The sequence below is a fragment of the Phyllobates terribilis genome, unplaced genomic scaffold (assembly GCF_046119375.1).
Source record: "Phyllobates terribilis strain yellow unplaced genomic scaffold, ASM4611937v1 Scaffold_14__1_contigs__length_39327217, whole genome shotgun sequence".
In the NCBI taxonomy this organism is placed as follows: domain Eukaryota; kingdom Metazoa; phylum Chordata; class Amphibia; order Anura; family Dendrobatidae; genus Phyllobates; species Phyllobates terribilis.
Window position 1 is genome coordinate 27,950,988 of NW_027362774.1, and position 20,823 is coordinate 27,971,810.

Genomic DNA, 20,823 nt, shown 5'->3' on the forward strand with positions numbered 1-20,823 from the left:
CACTAGCTCCAATCTGCTATAGAAAATTAGGCAAAAAAAAAGCTTACTTAAAGGGATTTTCCCATGAGCAAAGTTCATTTAAAAAAAAAAATAGATCTTGGAATAATAACAATTTCCACAATTGGATGTGTTTAAAAATAATGTTCCTGTGCTGAGATAATCTTATAAATGCGCCCCTGCTGTGTACTGTGTAATGGTCGTGTCTCACTGTGCAGGGGCATAGTCTGATCATACCACATCTCCTGGGCAGGGGAGGAAGCAAAAAAGTATACAGACATTACGTCAGGGGATCACAAATAATAATTTCTTTGCGGTAAAACAATTTTTAAAAAAGGGCAGGGAAATGCTTTATCTCACAAAAAAGAATCAGCTGTGATCCCATGCTGTCCTGTCTGTCTACTCTTTTGCGTCCTCCCCTGCCCAGGAGATGTGGTATGATCAGACCATGTCCCCGGTCAGACACAGCCATTACACAGTACACAGCAGGGGCACATTTATAAGATTATCTCAGCACAGGAACATTTTTTTAAAACACATCCAATTGTAAAAATTATTATTATTCTAAGATGTGTTGATTAAAATCAACTTCAGAATTAACTTTGTTCCTGGGAAAACCCCTTTTAACTCTGGGACTGACACCAGCACTGCCATCTCCTCGCTGTGTTTCTCAGTGGTCACTTGATAATGCTATGTCACATGGCTGCTGATCGGCTGCAGCCTTCTCTAGGCCGGTCACTTGTCCATCTGGAGACAGCAGAGTAATAGCAGCAACAGTCCTGTCCGAGAGGTAAATGTGCACTTTTATATTTTCTGCACCAGACCAGAGCTAATAAGAAGACGATGGCAGTAATGTACAAGCGCTTTAAAGGAATTTTACCAAGAGTCTTTTCATGATTCAAGCAATAGACGCTTTCTCAGACGTCTTTTCTCTTTCAGGCAGAGGCAGCGATGTTTCATAAGTTAAGTTATATTGTTCTTCTTTGCTTTTAAGAAGTTTGTACCCAAAAGTTTCCATCGCCTTGGAGCACACGCTTTGTATCTTTTGGACAGTTTCAAACTTCAAAATGTGGCGCCACGCATTGGAGACTTTGTCCGCATCTCTGGGGTTGATGACAAACTTGCTCCCTCGGCCTTTCCCATGGGTTATGTTGTGTATCCAGCTTCTCAGTTTTGGGGTAAAATTTAGCGTACCGAATAGATACATCTGCCTAGTCTTCTCGATAGGGTCCTGTATTATGTCTTCGTAACGTACCATCATGTAGCGACTATCCAAAGCACTGTGGCTGCCATTAATGGCTGAAAGATAAATGTCTACCTGACTCTTGTAAATCTCTTCTATCAGCTTGTAGGGTATGTCTTCTGTTTTGTACATAGATTTGTTTTTTTCTATCCCCCGGAAAATGATATTATTATCCGGAGAAAGATCAGAACTTGCTTTATCCCGGGACTGAAAGACGGCGCGCGGATCCCGCACCAAGTGCAGGATTTTGAGATTCAGAGACGGATCTTCGAGTAACGGATAAAGACTCTGCAGATCAAAAAACCTCACTTCTTTCACTACTATATGGTTGTAGGTTTTACACGAATTTTCAATGGCGTCAAACGGGTAGTTTTTACAAAGCGTCCGGCAGTTCACCTGAGATATAATGTCGGTACGTTGAAAAAGTTTGCAGGCAGGCGGAGAACATAAAGCTCGACTAGTCTCCCATTGAAACAAAGTTGACTTATACCTTTTCCCCGGCATGTAGGCATCAAACACGGACATGTCACACAAGAAGGAAGAACGAACCAAGTCCCGTACGGCCATTTTTAAGACTTTAACTTTTTGACCTGGCAAGCTAGTCCACACGTGCCATGCAGGTTCCATCAGGTAGAAGACATCGGGGTGTTGACTGAAGATTTGACCAGTAAAGGAAGATCCCGATCTCCATGTAGAAAGGATGAGGATGTGCATTCGCTCTGGTTTCTTCACCATTGGAGATGGCTTGTTGGATTGTAGCCCCATCATCACGAATATGAATCCCACTGTCTGAGTACATATTAGGAATAACAGAGAAAATTTACAACTGCGGACCTTCAACATAATCTACATGAGCCCTGGGCAAAGGGGGGAAAAGAGAGAAAAGCATTAAAAAAGCAACATAATAATAACTACAGCATATTTTACAAGAGCAATACAGCTACCAATGAAAAAAAATGAAATACTACCGACATATGCTTGGATTCATGTATTTGTGTTTTGGTCTTTGTGTTGAGGTGAGTGGCGAAGTGGGTAAGTGAACACCTACAGTACAGACCAAAAGTTTGGACACACCTTCACATTTAAAGCTTTTTCTGTATTTTCATGACTTTGAAAATTGTACATTCACACTGAAGGCATCAAAACTATGAATTAACACATGTGGAATTATATACTTAACAAAAAAAGGTGAAACAACTAAAAATATGTCTTATATTCTAGGTTCTTCAAAGTAGCCACCTTTTGCTTTGATGACTGCTTTGCATACTCTTGGCATTCTCTTGATGAGCTTCAAGAGGTAGTCACCGGAAATGGTTTTCACTTCACAGGTGTGCCCTGTCAGGTTTAATAAGTGGGATTTCTTGCCTTATAAATGGGGTTGGGACCATCAGTTGTGTTGTGCAGACGTCTGGTGGATACACAGCTGATAGTCCTACTGAATAGACTGTTAGAATTTGTATTCTGGCAAGAAAAAAACAGCTAAGTAAAGAAAAACGAGTGGCCATCATTACTTTAAAAAATGATGGTCAGTCAGTCCAAAAAATTGGGAAAACTTTGAAAGTGTCCCCAAGTGCAGTTGCAAAAACCATCAAGCGCTACAAAGAAACTGGCTCACATGAGGACCGCCCCAGGAAAGGAAGACCAAGAGTCACCTCTGCTTCTGAGGATAACTTTATCCGAGTCACCAGCCTCAGAAATCGCAGGTTAACAGCAGCTCAGATTAGAGAGCAGGTCAATGCCACACAGAGTTCTAGCAGCAGACACATCTCTTCAACAACTGTTGAGAGAAGACTTTGTGCAGCAGACCTTCATGGTAAAATAGCTGCTAGGAAACCACTGCTAAGGACAGGCAACAAGCAGAAGAGACTTGTTTGGGCTAAAGAACACAAGGAATGGACATTAGACCAGTGGAAATCTGTGCTTTGGTCTGATGAGTCCAAATTTGAGATCTTTGGTTCCAACCACCGTGTCTTTGTGCGACACAGAAAAGGTGAACGGATGGACTCTACATGCCTGGTTCCCACTGTGAAGCATGGAGGAGGAAGTGTGATTGTGTGGAGGTGCTTTTCTGGTGACACTGTTGGGGATTTATTCAAAATTGAAGGCATACTGAAGAGTGTTGAACGAGCACTAAAATGCTCGGGTGCTCGAAGCTCGGGCCGAGCTCGCCGTGATACTCGGGTGCTCGACCCGAGAAATGAGCCCAATGTTAGTCTATGGGAGCCCTGAGCATTTTTGCGGCAGCACCCCCGGCAGTCTGTAGAAAGGCTAATAAGTGTCCAAAACGATAGTGACAGTGCTCAAAAGACATGGGGACAGCATAGGCATCGCCCCAGGAAGAATTTCTGACCCCCAGGTCACTGCTGTCAACAATGTGGTCAGAGGTATTAAGCCACTTTAACGGGCTCACAATAAAACGTTCAAAAACTAAGCTGAAACGGTTTTCCTGTGAAATATGTTAAGGAACTTCCTTTCCAGGGTAAAGACTTGTGTATAAGGTAAAATAAATAACCAAAAACAAAAATACTCCTCCACACCTTGGGCTATGTTCACAAGTAGCATTTTTTATGCGTTTTTGCACTTTTGTATTGCTTTCAACCGTGACAAATGCATTCACCGGGAAATGTCATTTTAACATTTTACAATCTTATCTGGCCATGTGCTGTGTGACACATGTATACAGTGCTGAAAAGACATGGGAACAGCATGGGGAAGACCCCTGGAAGCATCTCTGGCACCCAGGTCACTGCCTAAAAGTGTGCCCATCAGAAGTGATTCTTTCCGCATCAGAAGATGCAGACTTGCAACTATCCCCATGCCAGTCCTTGTCCCAGGTCAGTGTTCAATTGTACCTCCCCCATTCCTTGCAATGCAAGCACAAGTATGCAGCCTGCCACCCACCCCCAGGCTGCAATACCATACTGCTAGCTTGCTTGCACTTGAAATGGGGCCTTTTAGTTTGGAGGAGGCTGAAGCTGGCCACTACCTCATGGCTGCTTCGGCAGCGAGGCATCCATACTCCGTCCCCAGCCGCCCGGCGACCGGGTCTCCACGCTCAGTCCCCAGCCGCCAGGGCGCGGCCGGGTGTCCATACTCGGTCCCCAGCCGCCCCGCGGCCGGGTGTCCACACACAGTCCCCAGCCGCCTGGAGGCGGCCGGGTGTCCATAAACGGTCCCCAGCCGCCCCTATTTCTCCTGTGAACATCCCCCCACACACTTTTCTTAGCCCGGCCTGGTTTAGGCCAGCATTGGACGAGCCCACCAGAGAACCAGACTCCTCCGGTGGGCCCTGGCTTCTCCATCAGGGGAGTTGAGAGTGCCAAGGTGAGGAGCATGATGATGATGATAGAAATTAGCATCTGCTTTGTTTTCTTGGAATGCAAGCGTAAGTGTGCAACCTGCCACCCACCCCCAGGCTGCAATACCATACTGCTAGCTTGCTTGCACTTGAAATTGGGCCTTTTAGGCATGTGGAGGCAGACGCTGGCCACCATTTCATGGCTGCGTCGGTGGCCTGGTATCCATACTCAGTCCCCAGCAGCCCAGCGGCCGTGTGTCCATGCTCGGTCCCCAGCCGCCAGGGGGCGGCCGGGTGTCCATACTCGGACCCAGCCGCCCCGCAGCCGGGTGTCCACACACTTTCCCCAGCCACCTGGGGGCAGCCGGGTGTCAATAAACGGTCCCCAGCCGCCCCTATTTCTCCTGGGAACTTCCCCCACACTTTTCTTAGCTTGGCCTGCTTTAGGGCAGCATTGGACGCGCTCACCAGAGAACCAGACTCCTCCGGTGGGCCCTGGCTTCTCCATCAAGGGAGTTGAGAGTGCCAAGGTGAGGAGCATGATGATGATGATAGAAGTTAGCATCTGCTTTGTTTTCTTGGAATGCAAGCGTAAGTGTGCAACCTGCCACCCACCGACCCCGAGGCTGCAATACCATACTGCTAGCTTGCTTGCACTTGAAATTGGGCCTTTTAGGCATGTGGAGGCAGACTCCGGCCACCATGTCATGACTACGACGGCGGCCTGGCATCCATACTCGGTCCCCAGCCGCCCCGCGGCCGGGTGTCCACACACGCTCCCCAGCCGCCTGGGGGCGGCCGGGTGTCCATAAACGGTCCCCAGCAGCCCCTATTTCTCGTGGGAACTTCCCCCACACTTTTCTTAGCCTGGCCTGCTTTAGGGCAGCATTGGACGAGCCCACCAGAGAACCAGCCTCCTCCGGTCAGTCCTGGCTTCTCCATCAGGGGAGTTGAGAGTGCCAAGGTGAGGAGCATGATGATGATGATAGAAGTTAGCATCTGCTTTGTTTTCTTGGAATGCAAGCGCATGTATGTAGTAGTGGCTAGGCCTGAGGTGGTCAGCGTTTTGGCGCATATCCTACCTCCTCCGAGGATTGCTGGATGTTTTCCTGCTACTATCCCAGTTCTATGACTCCCGTTAAAACAAAGCTTCAGGTGATGAATGATGGATGAGGTGGTGGCAAAGGAGAAAGAGCAGGAGGAACAGGGACCATTCACATCAATATCAGGCCAGTCAACCACACATGTCTAGTATGATATGTTTCTGTACCAAAAGGAGAGGTTCAGCTACACAGTTATAGGGCATGCAGTGAGTGCAATGCCTACCAAAAATTTCGAGGCACTCCAATGCCCCTTGGAAGTGACATGGAGGTCAGAGGGCCTTAACTAAACCGTTTTTTCCATTTATAGCAGCTGGGTCTCCTGTGCACTGTTGGCCTAAGCAGTGAATGGAAGGCTTTCCAAAAATTATGAGGAACTGCAATGCCCCTTGAAACAGACGTGGATTACAGCATACTAAAAACCTTCTACCCATTATTGGGGAGTGGGTCTCCCTTAGTGTTTGCCTATGCATTGAAAAGCAAAAGCTGACTAAAATTAGGAGGAAATGCAATGCCCGTTGGAAGAATGGTGGAGTTCGCAGTGGAATAAAAAGACAATATCAATGCCCCTTGAAATAGTGGTGGAGGTCACAGTAGCTTAACAAGACGGTTTTAATACCCTTTGGAAGAGCGGTGAAGGTCGCAGTAGCTTAACAAGACCGTTTTAATGCCCCTTGGAAAAGTGGTGGAGGTCGCATTAGCTTAATAAGACGGTTTTAATGCCCCTTGGAAAAGTGGTGGAGGTCGCATTAGCTTAACAAGATGGTTTTAATGCCCCTTGGAAGAGTAGTGGAGGTCGCAGTAGCTTAACAAGATGGTTTTAATGCCCCTTGGAAGAGACGTGGAGGCTGCAGTCGCTTAACAAGACGGTTTAAATGCCCCTTGGAAGAGACGTGGAGGTCGCAGTAGCTTAACAAGACAGTTTGAATGCCCCTTGGAAGAGACGTGGAGGTTGCAGTGGAATAAAAAGACAATATCAATGCTCCTGGGAAAAGTGGTGGAGGTCGCAGTAGCTTAACAAGACAGTTTTAATGCACCTTGGAAAAGTGGTGGAGGTCGCATTAGCTTAGCAAGACGGTTTTAATGCCCCTTGGAACAGTGGGGGAGGTCGCATTAGCTTAATAATACGGTTTTAATGCCCCTTGGAAAAGTGGTGGAGGTTGCATTAGCTTAACAAGACGGTTTTAGTGCCCCTTGGAAAAGTGGTGGAGGTCGCATTAGCTTAACAAGATGGTTTTAATGCCCCTTGAAAAAGTGGTGGAGGTCGCAGTAGCTTAACAAGATGGTTTTAATGCCCCTTGGAAGAGACGTGGAGGTTGCAGTAGCTTAACAAGATGGTTTAAATGCCCCTTGGAAGAGACGTGGAGGTCGCTGAGCTTAACAAGATGGTTTTAATGCCCCTTGGAAGAGACGTGGAAGTCGCAGTGGAATAAAAAGACAATATCAATGCCCCTGGGAAAAGTGGTGGAGGTCGCAGTAGCTTAAAAAGACGGTTTTAATGCCCCTTGGAAGAGACGTGGAGGTTGCAGTAGCTTAATAAGACGGTTTTAATGCCCCTTGGAAAAGTGGTGGAGGTCGCATTAGCTTAACAAGACGGTTTAAATGCCCCTTGAAAGAGACGTGGAGGTCGCAGTAGCTTAACAAGACGGTTTTAATGCCCCTTGGAAGAGACGTGGAGGTTGCAGAAGCTTAACAAGACTGTTTTAATGCCCCTTGGAAAAGTGGTGGAAGTCGCACTAGCTTAACAAGACGGTTTTAATGCCCCTTGGAAGAGACGTGGAGGTCGCAGTAGCTTAACAAAACGGTTTTAATGCCTCTTACAAGAGCCATGCAGTACAGCATATTAAAAACATTATTCCCATTATTGGAGAGTGGGTCTCCCATAGTCTTTGCCTCTGCCTTCCAAGCAAAAGCTGCCAAAAATTAGGATGGAGGAACTTGCAATGCTGGCAACACAGACCACGGTCACCCTGGTGGTATAGTGGTGGTGGAGGCTGAGGATAAGGAGAAGAGCAAAAAAAAGCCAAATTGAGGAAGCGTATACCCATGTGTGGGTGTGAAGCGGTGCATGGGAATACACCTCCCGAAATAACACAGTGAATTTCACTATATGTTACTCTGCTGTCATTTGGTGGTGATGAGAAGTCTGGCCCAATCCAGCCCTTGTTCATTTTGATAAGGGTCAGCTTGTCAGCATTGTCAGTTGACAGGCGAGTGCGCTTATCAGTTATAATTCCCCCAGCGGCACTAAAAACTCGCTCCGATAACACGCTAGCTGCAGGGCAGGCCAGGACCTCCAAGGCGTACAGAGCGAGTTCATTCCTGTGACCTCTGCCGCTAGCGTGTTCAGATGGGAATTTTTTTAACAGTTCTGCAGCAAGGGGCTTTTGGTACTGCCCCATTTTTGTAGACCTCTGCACCTCAGGAATAAGAGAGTGAATGTTCTCCTTGTAGCGGGGGTCTAAAAGTGTCACCAACCAGTAATGACTGTCACCCAACATTTTGACAACGCGAGGGTCACGGTTAAGGCAGCGTAACATAAAGTCAGCCATGCGTGCCAGACTGGTAACGGGCAAGACTTCCGTGTCCTCACCAAGATAACGACTGACCATGCTCTCCTCCTCCTCCTCCCCCCTGTCCTCAGGCCACCCACGCTGAACCGACGGTATGACAGTTGTACAGGTACTACCGTCTACAGCGCATGATACCAGCTCCTGTTCTTCCTCCTCCTCATCCTCCTCTCCCACATTGTCCCCCAATGCACGTTGGGATGAGATGAGGCTGGGCTGTGTGTAATCGCCCGCTACGGCTTCTTGATCCATCTCATCATACTCTGGCTGCAATGCCTCCTCTTTAATTCTCTGCAGAGAGCGTTGCAAAAGACAAACAAGTGGGATGCTGACGCTAATGATGGCATCATCGCCACTCACCATCTTGGTGGACTCCTCAAAGTTTGTCAGGATGGTACATATGTCAGACATCCAGGTCCACTCCTGAGGTCTTATGTGTGGAGTCTGACCTGAATATCGATGGCCTTGTTGCAGCTGGTACTCCACAACTGCTCTCTTCTGCTCACAAATCCTTTGCAACATGTGGAGGGTAGAGTTCCAAAGTGTGGGGACATCACACACCAGTTGGTGTGCCGGAAGCTGCAAACGCTGCTGCAACACAGCAAGGGCGGCGGAAGCTGTAGCCGACTTGCGAAAAGGCGTACTTTGACGAGCAGATCTGTCAACTCGGGGTACGATTTAACAAACCGCTGAACCACGAGGTTAAGCACATGAGCCAGGCATGGTACGTGTGTGACCTCGCCTCGCCTCAGAGCCGCCACCAGGTTACGGCCATTGTCACACACGACCATGCCTGGATGTAGGTTCAGCAGTCTCAGCCACAGATCTGCCTGCTCTTTCACAGCTGTCCACAACTCACAAGCAGTGTGAGGTTTATCACCTAAGCTTATGAGTTTCAGCACAGCCTGTTGCCGCTTGGCGGAGGCAGTACTGCAGTGCTTCCAGCTTGTAACTGATGTGGTGATATATGAGATGGAGGCTGAACATGAGGAGGAGGAGGATGATGCGCGGGAGCTGTACACTGTGGGGGCAACTCTGACTGACATAGGGCTCGCAATCCTCAGTGTGGGGAGGATGTGTTCCGTCCCAAGGTCCGACTGGGTCCCAGCTTCCACTATGTTTACCCAGTGTGCCTTCAGGGAGATGTACCGTCCCTGGCCACAAGCACTTGTCCACATGTCCGTTGTCAGGTGGACTCTCCCAGTAACTGCGTTGTTGAGGGCACGGCAGATGTTTTGGGACACGTGCTTGTGTAGTGCGGGGATGGCACACCGGGCAAAATAGTGTCGGCTGGGGACCGAGTACCGAGGGACGGCCACCGCCATAAGGTTGCGGAAGGATTCCGTCTCCACCAGCCTAAAAAGCAGCATTTCCAACGCAAGCAGTCGTGAAATGTGTGAATTTAGGCCTGTGGCCTGTGGGGCGTTGGCTGCGAATTTGCGCTTTCATTCAAAGCTCTGGGATATGGACAATTGAACGCTGCGGTGGGACGTGGATGCTGTTTCTTGAGAATCTGCCATAACAAGTGAAGACTGAGAGGAGGGGGCATCTTTGCATGCAGCATGGACAGGGGATTGCCTTGCACACACAACAGGGGGTTCTATTGCATGCACAACAGTGGAAGAAGCAGTGGTGACACCCGCTGACGTGGACCCTGGGGTTCGCCCCACAAAGTCGGGTGCTTTGCTGCCATGTGCCTGATCATGCTGGTGGTGGTCAGGCTGGTAGTTTTGTCACCCCTGCTGATGCAGGCATGGCAGGTGGTACAAATGGCCTTTTTGGAGTTATCAGCAGAGTCTTTAAAAAAATTCCAGACTCTGGAAGACCTGCCGGTTGTACTGGCAACGTCCCTCGTGTTGGTGTTACGGGGAACTGTTGCCCGCCTTCTGTGTGCGGCCACCACACTGCTTCTTCCTGCCTGTTGGGGTACTCTGCTTCCCTCCCCCTGTGTGCTGCTGGCCTCGCTCTGCGTGTCCTCCTGCCACGTTGGGTCAGTTACTAGATCATCCACCACCTCCTCCTCTTCCACTTGCGCACCACGATCCTCCTCCTCACTTCCTGGCAATTGTGTCTCGTCATCGTCCACCTCTTGTGACAAATTGCCAGCGTCGACTTCCTGTGGCCGTGGCTGTTCAAATATTTGGGCATCGCTACATGGGATCTCCTCTTCCACCACTTCAAGCGGAGCAGGCGAGGGGCACAAATCTGGAAATGGACCAGTGAACAGCTCTTCAGAGTGTCCAAGTGTGGGATCAGTTGCTGTCTGACGACACTCGGCATGGTGGGAGGAAGGAGCATCAGGGTGAGGAGGAGTATGCGGTCGAGACTCACGGCTACTAAAACTTGACCGTGTGGAAGACAGACCGGAGGTGGTGGTGCCCAGGTAACTGGAAGTATTATCTGCTATCCAATTAATAACCTGTTCACACTGATCAGTTCGCAATACTGGTGTTGTAGTGTGCTTCCCTAGTAATTCAGTCAAGAAGTGGGAGCGAGAAGATGTGGCTGTTGGTTGTGGCATATTTTTACCTTTGCCACGGCCCCGTCCTCTACACGCACCATCACCAGAACGTCCAGTTCCATGTCCCTTGCCATGCGCCTTGCCCATTGTAAATTAAGTAAAATAGCTTACACTCGCACTATCAATGGAAAAAGGGTAACAAAAAGGAGATTAGAACCGTGGAAGAGGAAAACCACAGTTCTATTTCTCTGGCCTACACCAGAATCTTTTAAACAGATATATTTGTGACTGAACAGTCAGGGAGACACTATTACTGTTTTTCTTTACGGAAAAAATACCAAAAGCAGGATAATACAGAGATTTGACCCGTTGAACTGCAAAACCATAGTTATATTTTTCTGGCCTACACCAGACTTTTTTAAACAGATATATTGGTGTCTGACCCGTCAGGGAGACACTATTACAGTTTTTTTTATGGCAAAAAATGGCAAAAACAGGATAATACAGAGATTTGACCCGTGGAACTGCAAAACCACAGTTATATTTTTCTGGCCTACACCAGACTCATTTAAACAGATATATTGGTGTCTGACCCGTCAGGGAGACACTATTACAGTTTTTTTTTTACGGCACAAAATGCCAAAAACAGGATAATACAGAGATTTGACCCATGGAACTGCAAAACCACAGTTATATTTTTCTGGCCTACACCAGACTCTTTTAAACAGATATATTGGTGTCTGACCAGTCAGGGAGACACTATTACAGGTTTTTTTTTTACGGCAAAAAATGCCAAAAACAGGATAATACAGAGATTTGACCCGTGGAACTGCAAAACCACAGTTATATTTTTCTGGCCTACACCAGACTCTTTTAAACAGATATATTGGTGTCTGACCAGTCAGGGAGACACTATTACAGTTTTTTTTATGGCAAAAAATGCCAAAAACAGGATAATACAGAGATTTGACCCGTGGAACTGCAAAACCACAGTTATATTTTTCTGGCCTACACCAGACTCTTTTAAACAGATATATTGGTGTCTGAACAGTCAGGGAGACACTATTACAGTTTTTTTTACGGCAAAAAATGCCAAAAACAGGATAATACAGAGATTTGACCCGTGGAACTGCAAAACCATAGTTATATTTTTCTGGCCTACACCAGACTCTTTTAAACAGATATATTGGTGTCTGAACAGTCACAGACACACTCAATTTTTTTTTGGGGGGGGGACAGTATGACTGAGGAAAAAAAAAAATACAGGATTTAGATGAAAACAAAAAAATTTTCCTGGCCCCTGAGACCGGGGGATAAGTCTAACAATTTGACCAACAGAAGCACACAGGATTGTAATGCTGCGTTTGCTGGTATAACCACTGCGTCTCCTATACAGCCTGCCTGCCTGATATCTGGGATGGATATTAGTCCTGAGAAGGACTGTTTGTTTGATTTTGCAGGCTTTACAGACCCTACACTACCTATTTCGCACTATATATCTCTCCCTAACTCAGTAGCACTCTCCCTACACTGTCTGATCCGGAGCGACTGTGTCCAAGTTGGCAGCGCCCGGTTTTAAATACTCGAGGTGACGCTGTGCGGCCAGCCAATCCACAGTCACCAGACCTGAACCCAATCGAGATGGTTTGGGGTGAGCTGGACTGCAGAGTGAAGGCAAAGGGGCCAACAAGTGCTAAGCATCTCTGGGAACTCCTTCAAGATTGTTGGAAGACCATTTCCGGTGACTACCTCTTGAAGTTCATCAAGAGAATGCCAAGAGTGTGCAAAGCAGTCATCAAAGCAAAAGGTGGCTACTTTGAAGAACCTAGAATATAAGACATATTTTCAGTTGTTTCATACTTTTTTGCTAAGTATATAATTCCACATGTGTTAATTCACAGTTTTGATGCCTTCAGTGTGAATGTACAATTTTCATAGTCATGAAAATACAGAAAAATCTTTAAATGAGAAGGTGTGTCCAAACTTTTGGTCTGTACTGTATGTAAATTATTGATTGAGAAAATACATTATTATTTTGGTAGCTGAGTTGCCATTTTTAAGCTAAAAGATAAAACAATGAGAAATATAGAATTGTTGCTGTGTATCAGCCATGTTCTTTTCCTGGGCATGTCTATAAGACGATTGGCTGCAGTAGGAGCCTCTCCCCCTCTGCTTGATACGTAGCTAAACAAATGGTAGGTAAGCCCATTTGGAAAAGGGATGGACTTCTGCCTGAAAGTGATCAGCAGGAAATTAAAGGATTACTCCCCAAATCACAAGTTATCCCCTATCCATAGAATAGGGAATAACTTTCTGATCACTTCGGGTCTGCCCTGCAGTGATCCCTAGGAAGCCTCATCTTTAATGAAGTGGTTGATACTTTCTTTTTCTTTTCTTTCATTGTCCCTTTAAGGGTCAACATTCGTAGCTGCAAAGAGAATGAGGTTCAGCGACCCATAATACCAAATGAGGGCAGAGAACACTTCCTGGCAGTGAACCAGCGCTCGGGCTGTTTCCAGAATTGATATATTTTGCAGTTTTTTTTGCAAATTTTTTTTAAAGACTATATATCATCAGAAAATTACCTATTGTTAACATCGAGTGTTTTTTTGTTACATGTATTTTTTGACAATTTCTTTTTTCTTTCTTTCATATCACAATCTGTATTAGAAAACAAAGTTCAGTAATCTTGCAGTTTTCACACTGGCCACTTGGGGCTTTTTTATGCTCATACTTTGTCCTTTTAGGAAGAGTTTACAGCAGTTTACTTATCATCAGAGGCAGGATTACAATGACAGGTAATGTCTCTATACACTGCTGATAACAAAGTATCCACCAATCACAATAGGCCATGTCACATCTACCCCTGCTTTGCACATGCTCCTTAGATGCTTCAGTGAAAAAGATACAAGTCATTGCTTCTAATGTACATGTATAAAGCAATTAAGCCAAAGGGGTTTTATGGCAAAAAACAGTGAATACAAACATACATAAAAAAAATGCAAAAGGATGACAGCCAGAAAATGAAATCCTGGGTGACAAGACAATAGAGTGTTGTATAAATATATCACGTATGGGTCATAACAAGGGAGGGCACAAATTAACATAATCTAGGGATAACAAGACATAGCAAGGTGCAAGATCATAAAACCTATGGACGTAAGAACCACACAGCAATTTCACACGATGTCTAATTAAACCACCATATCATTAATATTGCACCCTTACCTATTGTGGACCATGTAGCAGTCACCAGGACAAATGAACAGAACCCCAACGCGCGTTTCGCGTCTAGTGTTTACAGCTTCCTCAGGGGATACTGAAAAAGGACCATTCACATTCCTTTTATCAACCAGGACCAACAATCACATAATCGAGATCAATCAATAACAACCGGGTTTGTTGGCACATGCGCACCGAGCCATGCTCGCCGACCATTCCAGGTGGACTGCGCATGGTTGGGGAACCAGGTCATGGTGTTAAGGTTACCTGGCATGTACAGACTCTATACTGATGCAGGGGGCATGGAGCAGGATGACACACAAGGGACTGTGATATCAGAAGATAACAAAAATTGTAAGTATATTTAAAGTGCTCATGCAAGAAAGTTTAACAAACACCCATTATGACAATATATACAGTGTATAGAACCACAGAGCAATGGCATAATCACACTAAAAGCAGACTGGCATAAAAATTGCAGAATATTGTTGCACAACACTTGGCTGATTGGTCAGATATATCGATGTCCATGTGTTCCCATCTGTTCGGTATCATTGGTCACATGAAAACAGTGTATACCATAGACAGGAATGCTTCAACATACAGACTGTGAAAGGAATGACCTTTATGACAAAAAAATAAATAATGGATTAGAAAAGGTTAAAAAACAACCGAAAACAAATAATTAAAAATACCACAAAGGCTACACATTAAAGAAAAGAGGTGAAACTCAAAGCTTCAGTTCGACCATTAGGGACTATGGTTCCCAGTTCCACAATCAACTTTGTCTCTCTCTGAGCAAGAAGCTTTCTGATATTGCCACCATGTATAGAGCCATGAATCGTATCTATGCCACAAACCATGAAAGTTTTGGGATTAATATAGTATTTTTTAAAATGACGCGGCACCATCTTTAATAATGTGTCAACCGCAGTCTTCACTGTACCAATGTCTCTCACATGTCCCCTAACCCTCACTTTTAGTTCCCTCATGTACATGTGTTGTTTCCTGAAACATCAGGAAATTAGTCTAAAAAAGCCCAGTAGCCAGTGTAAACATTATAAAATTTCTGATTTTTATTTTTAATGCTTTTCGTAATAAGAAAAAAAAAACGTTAAAAATGTAAAAAAAATGCATTTAACATAAAAACTGATTTCAGCAATAGGTTATGTTGTGATAAGGGGGGAGGGGAGTAGTTGGGGTATTAGTGATTGTGTCAAGCATAAGTACACTGTGTGCAGAATTATTAGGCAAGTTGTATTTTAGAGGATTATTTTTATTATTGATCAACAACTATGTTCTCAATCAACCGAAAAGACTCATAAATATCTAAACTTAATATTTTTGGAAGTTGGAGTGGTTTTTTTTTTAGATTTGGCTATCTTAGGAGGATATCTGTTTGTGCAGGTAACTATTACTGTGCAGAATTATTAGGCAACTTAATAAAAAACAAATATAATCCCATCTCACTTGTTTATTTTCACCAGGTAAACCAATATCAGTGCACAAAATTTAGAAATAAACATTTCTGACATGCAATACAAAAGCCAAAAAAATTAGTGATCAATATAGCCACCTTTCTTTATGATGACACTCAACAGCCTTCCATCCATAGATTCTGTCAGTTGCTTGATCTGTTTTCGATCAACATTGCGTGCAGCAGCCACCACAGCCTCCCAGACACTGTTCCCAGAGGTGTACTGTTTTCCCTCCCTGTAGATCTCACATTTTATGATGGACCACATGTTCTCTATGGGGTTCAGATCAGGTGAACAAGGGCGCCATGTCATTATTATTTCTTCTTTTAGACCTTTACTGGCCAGCCACGCTGTGGAGTAGTTGGATGTGACGCGCCCCCTGGGCCATATTCTTTAGGGGAATATCCGGAGCCGGATCAGATGGGAGTTGTAGTCTTCCGAGTGGCTGTGACCCGGTCCGTGCCCAGGGTGTCAAGCTCAGAGTATGTGGCAGTCCTACAGATGTTATAAAGTTCTTTATGTCGACTACGCCACCCGTTGTATTGCGGTCACTACGGCCGCCGCTGCAGCAGGGTCCGCTGAGGCTGATGGTGTTGGTGCAGCTTTTGATAGTGTAACCCCCAACGGGTGGGGTATAGCCTCAGGGGGTCAGGTGCAGAGGATGGGGGTTGTGGTGGTGCAGCATGGATGTTAAATGAAGACAGAGTCGGGTTGTGCAGTTTAGGGTATTTACTCACTGCTGATGTTCCGGTCACTCTAGCTTCAAGTGACCACCCGAGCCGTGCTGCGTCCACCAGGTCCTGGATTCAGCAAACCCCCAAACAAGTCCGGAGCGTGACCCTGAGCTCTCCTTCTGTCCTTTCCTCTGGCCGTCCCCACTAGTGATCCACCTAGGTCCAGCTCCCTCGGGCCTTCTGTTGGGACACCCTTGGCCTTGGGTTCCCTGACCCTCCACGTGGTTTGCCTTCGGGGTGGATATGGTGGGTGGCCGTGGCAGACGCTGCCCACGGCCTCCGGTCTCTGGCTAGGGTGTGCTTTTGCCCCCACCAGTTTGGGATCCGGTACCCTATTGCCGACTCTTCACCCGGGGATTGAATTTGGGTTCTCAGAGTCCTCTCTTTGTCCCCTCTGGGTCTTTCCTTCTCTGCTCCACTCTCTCTCTGCAGGCTGCTCTGCTCCTCTTCCTCTGCTCTGCTCTGACAAAAGGCTGACAGACTGACTCCTCTGCAAAGACTGACCCTGATCTTTGATGGTGCCCACCTTATATACTCCCTCTATGTGTGAGCTCAGGTGACCAGCACCCAATGAGCTCCTATCTTTACCCAGGCTGCTCCCCCTATCTGCCCCTACACTACTTGGGATGTACCACCCCCCTCCCACTCCAGCCAGGAACAGACTCGGTCGTACCTGCACATTTCTAAGTGGGAGTACCGTCGGCCTGTTCCTCGGAAATGGGATGTATGTAGTGCATGCAGCCTACCGAGCTCAGTTCCACACTCCATCCTTACCCGGGAGTGGAATATCACACCTCTGGGTTGAGGTGCAATACCCCTGTAGCAGCCGAATCCTCAGGGTGCTACAGATGCATGTGATGGAGCATTGTCCTGCATGAAAATCATGTTTTTCTTGAACTATACCGACTTTTTCCTGTACCACTGCTTGAAGAAGTTGTCTTCCAGAAACTGGCAGTAGGTCTGGGAGTTGAGTTTCACTCCATCCTCAACCCGAAATGGTCCCATAAGTTCATCTTTGATGATACCAGCCCATACCAGTACCCCACCTCCACCTTGCTGGCGTCTGAGTCGGAGTGGAGCTCTCTGCCCTTTACTGATCCAGCCTCTGGCCCATCCATCTGGACCATCAAGAGTCACTCTCATTTCATCAGTCCATAAAACCTTTGAAAAATCAGTCTTAAGATATTTCTTGGCCCATTCTTGACGTTTTATCTTATGTTTCTTGTTCATAGGTGGTGGTTTTTCAGCCTTCCTTACCTTGGCCATGTCCCTGAGTATCGCATACCTTGTGCTTTTTGATACTCCAGTAACGTTGCAGCTCTGAAATATGGCAAAACTGGTGGCGAATGGCATCTTGGCAGCTTCACGCTTGATTTTCCTCAATTCATGGGCAGTTATTTTGCGCCTTTTTTGGCCAACACGCTTCTTGCGACCCTGTTGGCTATTTGCCATGAAACGCTTGATTGTTCGGTGATCACGCTTCAAAAGTTTGGAAATTTCAAGACTGCTGCCTCCCTCTGCAAGACATCTCACAATTTTGGACTTTTCAGAGCCGTCAAATCTCTCTTCTGACCCATTTAGCCAAAGGAAAGGAAGTTGCCTAATAATTAAGCACACCTTATATAGGGTGTTGATGTCATTAGTCAACACCCCTCCTCATTACAGAGATGCACATCACCAGATTTACTTAATTGGGAGTCGGCTCTGAAGCCTATGCAGCTTGGAGTAGGACAACCTGTATAAAAAGTATCATGTGATCAAAATACTCATTTGCCTAATAATTCTGCACGCGGTTTAAGCAAAATGTCGGAGTTGCTGTAGTTACTTTTAGAAACAGGGACAGGCTCCCAGGGCAGAACGGTGGCTCAGTGGTTAGCACTGTACTATACATAGGGCAGCACAGTGGCTCAGTGGTTAACACTGTACTATACATAGGGCAGCACAGTGGCTCAGTGGTTAGCACTGTACTATATATAGGGCTGCACGGTGGCTCAGTGGTTAGCACTGCAGCCTTGCAGTGCTGGGGTCCTGGATTCAAATCCCACCAAGGACAACATCTGCAATGAGTTTGTATGTTCTCCCTGTGGGTTTCCTCCGGGTTCTCCGGTTTCCTCCCACACTCCAAAGACATCCTGATAGGGAATGTAGATTGTGAGCCCCAATGGGGACAGTGTCGATAATGTCTGTAAAGCGCTGTGGAATTAATGGCGCTATATAAGTGAGTAAAATAAATAAATATGAGCAGCTGGAGCTTCCCTCGGCTATAATAGCTGATCGCCCTCCATCCCCCTCTAAACAATTTCACTGCACTTGTAATTTTATTTCCTGCCTTCCAATAAATTATATGGTAAATTGAATGGTGCCATTCAAAACTACAGCCTGTCCCCCATCCTCCCCCAAAAAATCTTATAAAGCCGTCCTTAGATGACTATGTTGACCGAAAAAAATACAAACCGTCATGGCTCCCAGAAGAAGAGGAAGAAAAAAATGGAAGCGCAAAAACGGAAAAGCATCTGGTCATGAAGGGGTTAATGTTAAAAACAATTATACCAAAATCATTGGTGGTATAGGATAATTCTTGAGCTAAATATGTACATGGTCTGAGCGTACATGGACCCTCCGCATACTCAGGTCTCCATCTCCAGTGTCTCCTCCTTAGGGCTCATTCAGACGTCCGATTTTTGTGTACGAGCGCTATCAGTGATTTTCATGGATAGTACTCGTACATTTTTGGAGAATATATCGGAGACAGGTCTGATTTTAATCCGAGGATCAGATCAAGGTCGGCAATGCAAGTCTACGGGTCCATGAAAAAGTCGGAAATTCACTCAAATGACATCCGAGTCTGGTCCAGTTTTCACAGACTAACAGAAAGGAGAAGGTGGAGACTCTTTTTTTTTTTCTCTCCAGGTCCGAGAAAAACTGAAGATACTCCGACCACACTGTGATCAGAATAATCGGTCTGGTTTTCTCATACGTGAAGAAGACTGAAGTCTGAATGAGCCCTTATATTAAGTTTCCCCCTTATGAGCCATGCTTGGGTCTTATACCCCTTTTGGTCCCTACAGCTTTCTGCACCCCGGTTTGGAGTCTTACCTTCTTGTATTGACGCGCCCCTGGGCCTGCTGTGTCGCGCAGTGTCTCGCGCACGGGGGCTTACCCGGAACCGGATCAGATGAGGGTTGTAGTCTCCGAGTGGCGGGGACCCGGTCCGTGCCCAGGGAGTCAACTCAGTGTGTGGCAGTCTTGATAGATGTTATTTGAGTGTCGACTACGCCACCCGTTGATTTGCAGCTATGGAGCTGCCGCTGCAGGGCAGACCGCTGAGGCCGGTGTAGAATTGTGCAGCGTGATAGTATAACCCCCAACGGGAGGGGTATGGCCTCAGGGCAGCCGACGTGGAAGATGAGGGTAGCAGGAACCACTCAGAGACGGTGCGGTGTAATTCAGGGTCTTTACTGGTAACAATGATAGACCCTCCCAGAGTACTTGCTAGCGAACGGGGCCTGGTCAGTCCTTGAGCAGATGGGATCTCCCCTGGCCAGGCGGAGTTGTAGGCCTCCCAAACTGACTGTACTCTTCTGGCTACCTTGCTAGAAGCGGATATAAGTAGCCCACGTCCCTGAGTGTACCGTGTGGTGCTCACCCGTATGGCCGGTGACTCGGGGCCTTCTAATGGCTTCCGCTCCACGATGGCGGCGCTGGTCCCACGCGTGTGACCGTGCCTTCGGGTTTCTGGGCCTGAGGACCTGAAATCCCCTGCCGGTCGGCTTCTGCTGCTGGGTAAGAGTTAGTCCCCACAGCCTCGGACGCCGGGTCCGGTAAGAAAGCTTCTCAGTCAGGGCGAGCTCTGCAGCTGCCAGCCCCTGACTTGTAGTAGTATTGCTCCCACTGAGCTTCTGCTGTTTCTTCCTGTGACTGTTTCTTGTCTCTACTCTCCTTGACTAACTAACCCTGCTTCAGCCCCGGGTTTATATAGGGGAAGGTCTTCCCCTCCCAAGACTGGGCAGGAGGTGTGGCATGCACAGGATCCCTGGCCAAGAGACCTCCCACCTGCTCTCAGACATAACATTGCTTGTTACTGTGGAAACCAGACCCCTGGGGTGCCACATTCCCCCCTAGTGAAATTTAGTACTCCGGGACTAAACATATTTTAGAAAAACATAACAAGATATAACAATAACAATACAATAAAGAAACACATAAAGGTGGTCACGGCATGTCCGTAACCGGGTGCAGTCTTTGAAGAAACAAAGGTGTCCATTTCACCAAAACAGGGAGACGTAACCAGGTAGGGGTCTGTCCTACCCCGAGTCCTTAACAGTCTCTAGTCCATCCTGGGTTACGCTCCAACTAATTGTACAAGGATTCCCGGTAGATCCACCAAGGATTCCTAAAAATAACTAGAAACACAAAATTATACACAAGCAACAATACACAGGTAAACATAAATAAAACAATTTATATACTTTAAATCCTCCAACGTGCGGGTAACTGGCCTCTAGTGGCCCTAGTGGACCTACGGAGCTGACTGCCTAGCCCTGAACTACAGGGTGTAGGAGCTGTCAAGGGCAAACTGGGCAGCTGTCTACCGGCTCTTTGGCTCACTAGGGATATGGCAGGCTCACTGCAAGCAGAGGGTTGATCCTCCTGGGTTGCGGGTGTATGGTCTTCTGCCTCCTGGACCGGCTGTTCTTCCAGCTCTACCTGTTGCTCCGTA

The 20,823-nt window shown here is 46.7% G+C and overlaps 1 protein-coding gene across 1 annotated transcript in view; it reads right to left on the reverse strand.

Moving 5' to 3' along the window:
- Positions 1 to 514: 514 nt before the first annotated feature.
- Positions 515 to 20,823, reverse strand: part of LOC141175955 (carbohydrate sulfotransferase 4-like) — a 57,277-nt gene continuing 36,968 nt past the window's right edge. The window contains exon 2 of the mRNA XM_073659944.1: positions 515 to 2,097. Coding sequence (XP_073516045.1) covers positions 896 to 2,083 — 1,188 coding nt within the window. The 5' untranslated portion in view covers positions 2,084 to 2,097 and the 3' untranslated portion in view covers positions 515 to 895. The remainder of the gene's footprint in view (positions 2,098 to 20,823) is intronic.